The sequence below is a fragment of the Dipodomys ordii genome, unplaced genomic scaffold (assembly GCF_000151885.1).
Source record: "Dipodomys ordii isolate 6190 unplaced genomic scaffold, Dord_2.0 Scaffold18, whole genome shotgun sequence".
NCBI lineage: Eukaryota > Metazoa > Chordata > Mammalia > Rodentia > Heteromyidae > Dipodomys > Dipodomys ordii.
The window spans coordinates 6,907,979-6,917,852 of NW_012267234.1; the positions used below are offsets into that span (position 1 = coordinate 6,907,979).

Genomic DNA, 9,874 nt, shown 5'->3' on the forward strand with positions numbered 1-9,874 from the left:
GTGCTGCACAGAAGCACAGAAACCGTGCTGTGAGACAGCCATGCTGCTGGACCCGCTTCCTGCTTGGCTGACTGCAGTGGTCTATGGGTTCCTGCTTCTCCCACTCCTGATCCAGGGTGAGATTCCTGCAGGGGAGAGGTTGGGATGGGGGTAGAGGGGACAGGGACCAGGGTGAGATCTGCTACATTGTGTACAGGAGAGTGTGAGGTTGAAGGAAGAAGAGAGAAAGGGGCAGGAGGAGATGACAGATGATAATGTGGGAAAGTTATGCAAGCCCGGGGAGGTGATCATTCAGTTCAGAAAGGGTCATGGATGCTTGAGGACACAGAGGAATGAGCTCTGAGGTGCACAGACATGTGCTAGCCACAGTCAGGAATTCTAGACATTTCCTTCCTCCATGTGTTGTTGCATCTAAAGCTGTAACTGCTACTGAATTTGCTAATGCAATTGTCATTCTCACTATCCTCTGTTTCTGAGTGGGTCCCCTTAATCACCAGAAAAGCATCATGGCATGCTCCAATATGCCCCAACATAGGTTTCTGGTTTTGGGGAGCCGTTATCCATAACCAGAAACACATCAGGAAGTTGAACTGAGATGCCACTGGGTTTCTTTCACCTAGGTATCAACTCTGGGCAAAGGCTTGGCTTGCTTTCTAGGGCAAAGGGAATGTATACCATGCCTACCACAAAGTCTCCAGGCTTTTATCAAGAGCTCATGCCACCAGAAAATTATATACAGAAATGTGTGTGCAACCTTTGAGCCCCTCACCCCAGAGCATGCTAGGGTAGGCCCTGGTTAACTCCCTACCCTGTCCTATTTAATCTGCCCTAAGGAGTTTCCCTCACCTCACCCATGACCCACTCCTACCATTTCCCTCCCTTACCTGCTCTTGATCAGGCAATGGCTGTGATTCTGAAATAACAAGTCCAAGATAACAACTGTTCATAACAGGAGGAGCTGGTGTACAAATCTTGCCATCCAGAAGACTCAGGGTTTTAAATCTCCTAATTCAAGGGTCACTTTTTGCCTCTGCATGGCTCAGCTTCCTCATGCCATTTCATCAGGGGCTTGAAGCAACATGCAGGTAGCTGGTCTCTAACAGGAACTTGTGAGCAATGCTTATCCTTTCCTGTAATAACTATGAAGCATGAGTGGCTGATGGCCACAGTGAGGTCCAGGGTCAGAGTTCCCATCTAGTCAAAACCTCTTGCATAGACAACACGGAAGCCAGTGGTATGTCTTTGGACTTGGAAAGATATTGGGAAATTGTTGTCTATGGTGTCTATTTGTGGTTGCTAGCTTGGCTTCAGCCATACCGGGTGACAGGAAGCTTCCTGGTTCACAATTAGCTCCCAGATAGTGCTTGGGGGCAGGAGAGTTACTTGTCTTGCAAAAACAGATCAGGTTTGTGAGTTTATATAATCTGATAATAATAGGGGAAACAGGGTTCCAGTAGAAGTGAAATTGGTACTGATTAAAAAATAGCAAGGGCTTGTGGGCCTGACTGGATGCCTCAAAACATTAGAAGGAGCAGGAGTTTGGGGGCTACCAAACATGAGCATACATGAGAGTGTTCTCTGTCTTAAGTTAGGGGAAATAAACCAAATGTATGCAGCATCCAACCATCATGATTATACAAGCCAGGTTGATGTGGACCATAAGATGATTTCCAGTGGCCTCCTTCCTCCTTGGTCCCCAACACAAGCAGACCAGGGATTTCATGATGTGATCAGACTCTGTTACTCTCTCCTTGCAGCCCTCATTTCTTCTTGACATTTTCATTACCTCCAGTGTGAGTTTCCTGAGAATTGGAAATGTTCAGTCCAATCCTCACAATCCAGCTAGTATCTTGTAAAACCTGTTAGGTCACTGGAATTGATGCTTATCATCCTATCACCCAACACCCAAGCTAGAAGCTCCAAGGGCTTAATGATGGTGCCAAGATCCAAAGAACCTCAGGGAGCCTGCCTGGTAGGAAGATCTGGGTCAGGTCAGTGAAAACAGTGGTGTTGGAGCACAGTCTGCAGGCAGAAAGTCTATGAAGCCATTGAACCTGCAGATCAGAGGACCTTGCCAGGCTGAGCTGTGGGTGGCATAGAGCCAACAGGAGCCACAATGTGAGTGGCAGCTGATGGGGCACACCCAACTCTGATGTGCATCTCTCTATCTACAGGCCAAGACCCAGCCAGCCCCATCAGAACCACACACACCGGGCAGGTGCGGGGCAGCCTCGTCCATGTGAAGGATGCCAATGTGGGAGTGCACACCTTCCTGGGCATTCCCTTTGCCAAGCCACCTGTAGGACCACTGCGGTTTGCCCCTCCAGAGCACCCTGAGCCTTGGAGTGGTGTGAGGGATGCCACCTCCTACCCAGCCATGTAAGCTCTTGCAGGGTGAGAATCTCTGTAGTGGATGGGTACTCTGGCCCAGACTTAATGTTTCTCCCATGTAAACCACACACTCCATTTCTTTTGCATTGGAGCATTTCCCCATGTCAATTTTTGCAATAATTTGCTGAGATTCAATAGGTGGAGCAGTTTTGCCAGGCTCATAGCTCTGGTTTTGCATATGAACAGTGTTAGTAACAGGTGCCAAAGCACAGAGATACTTGAGCCATGAGAATTTTTCTTTGCCAGAAGAGGAGATATCCCCAGGAAAGGTTCACTTGGGCTGTATGAACCTCATAGAGCTCCTGGTCTGGCAGCAGATGTTACAGATCCTGTGGAGGGCAGCAGTGGGGACTACTTGCAGAAGCCAAGCTCCATAGTTACTCTGCCTACTCAAAGGGCCGAGTGGTATTGGCTAAGGAAAAAATCCTTGTGCTTCCAACTGGAGATGTGGTGGAAGGAATGTGGCTCCCTTGGGGTTTGTATTTGAATTCCAACAATATCCACTACCCTATATGTAACTGAGCTTCATTTATTCATACTACACTGGTATGGTGGCAGCAATCCTGTCCAGGCCTTAATTGGCACAGAGAGAAAGTATAAATGTCAACCCTTGCAAACAATGTTTCTAGAAGGCTCTATGATTCAAGATTTACAAGACTTAGGATAGAGAAATCCAATGTGCATAACAAGGTAAAGGCTTCCAGGAGGTCAGAGCTCCAGCCTAGCTTGAGATGGAGAGTCTCACCCATCCCAGGCATGTGGTCTGCATCTCGGTTGGGAGAGACATGAGAAAAGATTCTGAATAAACAGGGCACCAGTGCCACAGAGGTTCTCAGCGGCTGGGAACAAATCTAGCCTCAAGATCAGATTTTTGACCATGAGACAAATGCTGGAATAATTATATACTATTATAACCAGGTGTCTGCAAAATGCTGATTTAATGAATTCACTGAAGACGGGGAAGCTAACTATACCTCCCATCGCCATGTCTGAAGACTGCCTTTATCTCAACATCTATTCACCTGCCAGTGCCCAGGAGGACTCTAACCTGCCTGTGAGTGTCAGGACTTGGTTGACCTAAGTGGGAGGACATTTCTTCTGAAAGACTCTCAGTAGTGACAAAAACAACCTAGACTGTGAGGCAAGATGGAACCTAATGAGAAGTTTCATTATCAGGTTCCAAAAAGCATTTGTGAGGAAGAGTGAATCACCAATGGTAGAGGATGCAGAGTCCTAACTTCTCCCAGATGTTAGAGGCCTGAGCTCTCTAATCAAACAAGAACTCACTGTCCCAACATGAGCCCAGAAGAGTTACTAAGGAACTCAAGAGCTGATCTTTGAGATCACCCAAGTTAGGGGTTATCTATTGTGCCAATGTTAGTATTAAAGTGAAATAATCTGGAAAATACCCCTTTCCTTTCCACTTTAGATGGCCAAGAGACTTAAGGCACCAATAGTCTAGTTTTGGAGCCATCAATTCAGACTTGGATTCCAGGAGTAGACCCACAGGTATAATGGAACCCTCACTGAGGGCCAAGTCCAGAGGGTCCTGAGGGAGTTCTTTCTATGTTGGCAAGTGCCCACATCCAAAACCATGGAAAATGTAATGGATGATAAAAGTAGCATTGGGAATGGATGAAAATCAATGATAGCTGTCATGACTTTCCCAGGTGATGGTGTGGATCCATGGTGGTGGACTGATTGTAGGTTTGGCTTCCTGGTATGATGGATCCAGGCTGGCAGCTATTGAAAATGTGGTGGTGGTCACTATCCAGTACCGTCTGGGAGTCCCGGGCTTCTTCAGGTGAGCCTGGGATTGAAATGGGCAATGAGGGCCGAGAAGAGCTGGGCAGCCCTGTGACCCTTGTCTCTATCATTTCTCAGCACTGGAGACCAGCATGCCACTGGCAACTGGGGCTACCTGGACCAAGTGGCCGCCCTACACTGGGTCCAACAGAATATCGCCAACTTTGGAGGCAACCCCGACCGTGTCACCATTTTTGGCGAGTCTGCAGGTGGCACAAGTGTGTCCTCACATGTCGTGTCCCCCATGTCCCGAGGACTCTTCCATCGTGCCATTATGGAGAGTGGGGTGGCCCTGCTGCCAGACCTCATCTCCAGCTCCTCTGAAGCAGTCCGCTCAGTGAGTGCCCTCAGCTGCCCTGGTCCAGACTCCCTGTATTTTCCCTCACCCTCTGAACTTCTTGTTCACCCTGCTTGCTTGGGACAAAAAGGACCATGGAGGTAAATTGGGAACTTCTTGGAAATTGCTGAGAGCTCCTGTGTCAAATCCACACCTCTTAGCCTAAGAGAGGCTATGTGTGGTTTGTGGCTAAGAGAGCTACACCCAGATTCTCCCATGTGGACACAACCATGAATGCAAGGAGGATGAACCCTCCTACCAAGGTCCCTAAGCAGAGTGGGAGCAATTTTACACCTACAGCAATCCACACACTATACTATAAGAGATCTTGAGAAACTTGCATCAATCTGGATCTGGGAAAACCTCTCTTGCTACTTTAAAGGGTGAAGCAACCCTGCCTGGTTGCTTTCCAGATGGTGGCCAACCTGTCTGCCTGTGGGCAGATGGACTCAGAAGCCCTGGTTCGCTGCCTCCGCGCTAAGAGTGAAGAGGAAATGCTGGCTATTACCAAGGTCAGGCTGAATGGCGTGGTGGGGTGTGGCAGGGGGGCCTGCCCACTGCTCCCAGATGGGGAGAGGAAGACAGGGTATGTTACTCAGTCCTAACACTCTCAACAAATGACTCTAATGTTGTAGCCCTAGATACAAAATGAAAATTAAGCGGAGTTAACCCAAGTTTTGGATTACTTGGGATGTGTGTAGGAGAGAATGCTGGGAAGAATTGGGATAGTGTGGAAGTAACATGAGGACAAGAGAAAATACGTGGTATGTGATCCCAAATACTCATCATGGATGCCTCCTCAGACCTTCCAGGTCATCTCTGGAGTAGTGGACGGGACCTTCCTACCCAGGCATCCCAAGGAGCTGCTGGCCTCTGCTGATTTCCACCCTGTTCCTAGCATCATCGGAATCAACAGTGATGAATATGGCTGGATCATTCCAATGGTAAGACTTACTTCTAACTCATTAGTAGTCTGGGGAGCTCATCTGTTATGTGTGTGAGTGGTAGGGATGCATGATGGGACTAGGCATGATACCTTCATGGCCAGGACATTCCAAACTTAAACTATCTCTCCATCACTCAGACTGTGGGATTCCTTGACACAATAAAGGGAATAAACCAAAGGACATTGCCAGCTGTTATGCAGAACATGGTAGCAAGCAAGGTAAGGATCTGAACACCTGCACCAATGGATGGGAAACCACAAGATATTGTTCATACAGTAACCTTCAGGAATACAGGATGGTATATGAATGTGTTTGTGGCAGGGTTACACCTGAGCTTAGCCTCATCCCCACTATGACCCAGGTCCCATTTCCCCACACAGAGGCTTCCCCCTCCCTGCCACTGCACTCCTGCCTATACTGACTCTCTCTGATCCTCTTGGCACAGAACTTACCTGCTGAGTGTGCTCACTTGCTGATGGAAGAGTACATGGGGGACACTGAGGACCCCCAGACCCTCCAAGCCCAGTTCCAAGACATGATGGGAGACTTCATGTTCGTGATGCCTGCACTGCAAGTAGCACATTTTCAGCGTGAGTACATCTCTAGCTGAGGTCTGACTGCGCAGCAGGCAGCTCAGAACTTTGCATCCCAGGGCAGCTCTGTAGAGTCCTAGTCCCCAGCCTTGTCTCTCTCAAGGCCCCCATGTGGGGCACTTGATGTCCCACAGTTCAGTGATTTCTCATGGCCACAGTAAGACACAGGCATCACTGGCTCTTTAAAGAAGTGGAAACTTAGTCAGTGACTATGTCCAAGACCACACAGATAGGAAATACAAGTCATAATTTAACCCATTGGGATCACCAGGAAGAAGTCCTCAAACCCAATCCTAGACAGAGAATATAGCACTGACTGTGATGAGCACCTCTGGTTTTTGCAAGGCCTCCTCCTGCCTGAGGCTTCTCACTTGCCAGCGTCAACCTAGCTATCTTATCACCAAAGATGAGGAAGGATACCTCCAAGTGAGGGACCACCATGTGATCACCATAATTTCTCCACCTCCAGGTTTCCATGCCCCTGTCTACTTCTATGAATTCCAACATCGTAAGGACATCATCTCAGGCCTCAAGCCCCCACATGTGAAGGCTGATCATGGGGATGAAGTTGCCTTTGTCTTCGGGTCTTTCTTTTATGGCAACAGCCGTGAGTCTTCTTTATTTCTATAAGCTAGAATGGGCCGCACTATGATTTCTGTAAGGTGATTCTCCTCCTGGTCTAAGTAAGGAAACTGAAGCTCACAGAGAGGACAAGATCAAGTGTGTAAAATCTTACCATTCAAAAAGCTGCAGGTGTTTAGAATCCAAGCCTTTTCCCAAGCAGCCTGTGTTCCCAACACCTGTCCCCACCTACAATAAGGTGTCAAACATAAGTACAGAATGCATAGTTGGAAGTTATGATTGTCCCTAAATGATTGCCAGACACTGAGGGTCCAAGTGCCCTCTAGTCCAGGAATACACACAGGTGTATTTAGCTAGAGGCTGGGATGGGTAATGGAAGGTTGTGCAACGGCAGTGCTTGATACTGGGTAGGGAAGAAGAAAAGGATCAGGCCTGGTATGGAGAATCAGACAATAGATGCATGGAGGGTGTAGAGTAGAAGTAGTCACCCTGAAATATTGTCTAAAGTGTGGACCCTTGTTCTCCTCTGTGCAGCTAACTTTTCTGAGAAGGAGGAGCTACTGAGCAGGAGGATGATGAAGTACTGGGCCAACTTTGCCCGCAATGGGTAAGATAATTCACCTAACCCTGCCTGTCTGGATTGGAATCCACCTAGTGATCTCCTGTGGCATCTTTATGAACATGCATAATCCTTAATTATGTGACAGCTCCTCTTCAAACCCCAAGACTCACTCACACAGAAACAGTGCATCGTAGGTACAAGTCACTTTCTCTTGCCCCAGATACCTGAAAAGTTGACCACAGTTTTGTGGAAACATCAGCATTCACCTCTGTGAGATACCTCTGAGCAATATGGAACAACACTAGGGGGAAGGCCTTGTTTTCCTATATCAGAAAAGTTTCCCTCATTCTCACCCCACTCCAGCTCCTGATCTTTTGGGCTGCCTGGCATAACTCTAATGAGGTGGGTGGGTGCAGACTCACAGGGACTCAGAATGACCCTCATTTCCCTCCTCCTGGGAGGGTGTGTCCACAGGAACCCCAACAGTGAGGACCTGTTCCACTGGCCTATATTTGATAAGAATGAGCTGTACCTACAGCTGGACATCCATCCTGCCGTGGGCCAGTCCCTGAAGGCCTCCAGGCTGAAGTTCTGGACCAAGACCCTGCCCCAGAAGATCCAGGATCTCAAGGGGGCTAAGGAGAAGCATGTAGAACTGTAGTGGTCTATGTCAGGAAGAATGGGCTTAAGTGCAGGTAGGATCAGCAGGAGTTGCCCATATATCTACCAGGAAAAAAGAATTGAGTCCAAAATTCACTTAGCCATTTATCCTGTCTTTATCCAGCCATCCACCTACCCAACTAGGTGATACTTGTGAACAACTACCCGAATGTTGTTCATGACCAACTTGCTTGAGCACTCTGTTTGATTTGCTCAATAAATGCCCCCAAGGCAATGAAGCTGGACCACCCCAGTGGCGCTCACTGCCCTTCACACCCCAATGGGTCTGGTTCCCTTTCTGTCTGCTCACCTCATATTTCCAACCTCTGTCTAATCCAAGTCACCAGACCCTCTTCTAATGAAGAAGGTGTTCTAAGCATGTTAGCCTTTGGTGGGGGTCAAAATCCCATCTTTCTAACTTTTAAGTAGCCAACAATTAAACTAATTTAATTTCTAAGTGTCTCTAACATAGACAGACAGACAGATACACACACACACACACACACACACACACATATACATGCCAACACAAAGCTCTGTTATAGATCAATTTATATACAATTAAATTCACCCACATCCACTCCCATATCATGTGTTAAAATGTTTCTTTTATCCAAAGAAATTCCTTCACACATTTGACAGTTAATTGCTTCCTTTTACTCAGCATTTTGTAAACTCCTGATTGTGTATGCTTGTTTTTTATTCCAGTCTTGAGACTTAAGCTCAGGGCTTTGCCTTCTCACTTGGCTTTTTCTACTCAATTTTAGATCTCTACAACTTGTACATACCTCCACTTCTTGCTTTTGGTGGTTAATTAAACATAAGAGTCTCAGGAAAGCCAGGTACTGGTGGCTCACACCTGTAATCCTAGCTACTCAGGAGGCTGAGATCTGAGGACTAGGGTTCAAAGCCAACCCCAGGCAGGAAAGTCTGTGAAACTCTTATCTCCAACTAACCACCAGAAGACTGGAAGTGGTACTGTGGATCAAGTGGCAGAGAGCCAGCCTTGAACTGAAGAGCTCAGGGACAGCGCCCAGGCCCAGAGTTCAAACCCCACAACCAAAAAAAACAAAAAAAAAAGGCTCAGGAACTCTTCTACCTACATTGGCTTGAACCTTGATCTTCAGAGCTCAGCATCCTGAGTTGCTAGGGTAATAGGCAAGAGCCACAACTGTCTGGCCCAGTTGTTTTTAATTACTATTAAAATTATATATAATTTGGAATAAATAATAGACCATATCATACTGTGTATTATTTGTGGCTTGTAGTCACTACAATTAAAGCTTTGAGGATGGAGTATACTTCATACTTCCTTTCTTTTATTGAGAAGTGACGTCTATGAATGCACACCCCACTTTTTATCCACAACAACTAGATGCACATCTGAGCCTCACACATTCTTTGCTGGGTTGTTTTTGTCTTTTCCTTTTCTTTCTTTTTTTGGTACTGGGAATGGAGCACAGGATGGTGTGCTTGCTAGGCAAGCACTTTGGCAATGAGCTACATCCCAGCCCTTTTTGCTATTTGCAAGTTGTTTAGGATACTTTCAAACCTCACTTTATGCACACACATACTTTTATTTCTATTGGATTCTACTCTGGGTTTTTGATTGTTTAAGTGAAGATAAAAGTATCACTGACTTTCCTGCCTGGGCTGGCTTTGAACCAAGATCCTCAGTTCTAGGCTTCCTGAGAAGCTAGGATTACAGGTGTGAGCCACTGGCACCCAGCTTGTGTCTCTGATGCTTTCTCTGTATCTCTCTTAGTTTGTCTTTCTGTGTCTATGTCTATTTCTGTCTATGTTTGCCTCTCTGTGTCTATCTCCCTTTCTCTTTTTTTCTCTCTCATCCTCTCTCTATCTCTCTCTTTCTATTGTGGTCCAGATCACTAAGTGTAAGTTTTCATCAACCTCCTAAAATATTCAGAAATGCTTCTAAAATCCTTTCATTCCATGTTTTTACCATTAACATGGTTATTGTGGATGTTGGGGTCTCTGA

The 9,874-nt window shown here is 46.7% G+C and overlaps 2 protein-coding genes across 3 annotated transcripts in view; both read left to right on the forward strand.

The window, feature by feature from the left end:
* LOC105983011 (cocaine esterase-like) overlaps window positions 1-9,874 on the forward strand; it is a 246,879-nt gene that overhangs the window by 160,078 nt on the left and 76,927 nt on the right. The window lies entirely within an intron of this gene.
* Window positions 41-7,879, forward strand: LOC105983014 (pyrethroid hydrolase Ces2e-like). 2 transcript variants are annotated; one of them, XM_013012743.1, is made up of 12 exons: window positions 41-116; window positions 2,175-2,379; window positions 3,310-3,445; window positions 4,062-4,195; window positions 4,276-4,534; window positions 4,948-5,046; window positions 5,338-5,502; window positions 5,646-5,699; window positions 5,927-6,071; window positions 6,544-6,681; window positions 7,191-7,263; window positions 7,693-7,879. In XM_013012743.1, exons 1-12 carry the CDS (start codon window positions 41-43, stop codon window positions 7,877-7,879), a joined length of 1,671 nt encoding a protein of 556 aa, XP_012868197.1. The 2 variants fall into 2 exon arrangements, with proteins under 2 accessions (XP_012868197.1, XP_012868196.1); XM_013012742.1 differs by having other exon boundaries at window positions 5,338-5,478; window positions 5,619-5,699.

Excerpts from the sequence above, each read along its gene's own strand:
- LOC105983014 (XM_013012742.1), top strand. The coding sequence starts at position 41 with ATGCTGCTGGACCCGCTTCCTGCTTGGCTGACTGCAGTGGTCTATGGG. Across the intron at positions 3,446-4,061 it reads AGGAGGACTCTAACCTGCCT|GTGATGGTGTGGATCCATGG; the intron begins GTGAGTGTCAGG and ends TGACTTTCCCAG. Across the intron at positions 4,535-4,947 it reads CCTCTGAAGCAGTCCGCTCA|ATGGTGGCCAACCTGTCTGC; the intron begins GTGAGTGCCCTC and ends GTTGCTTTCCAG.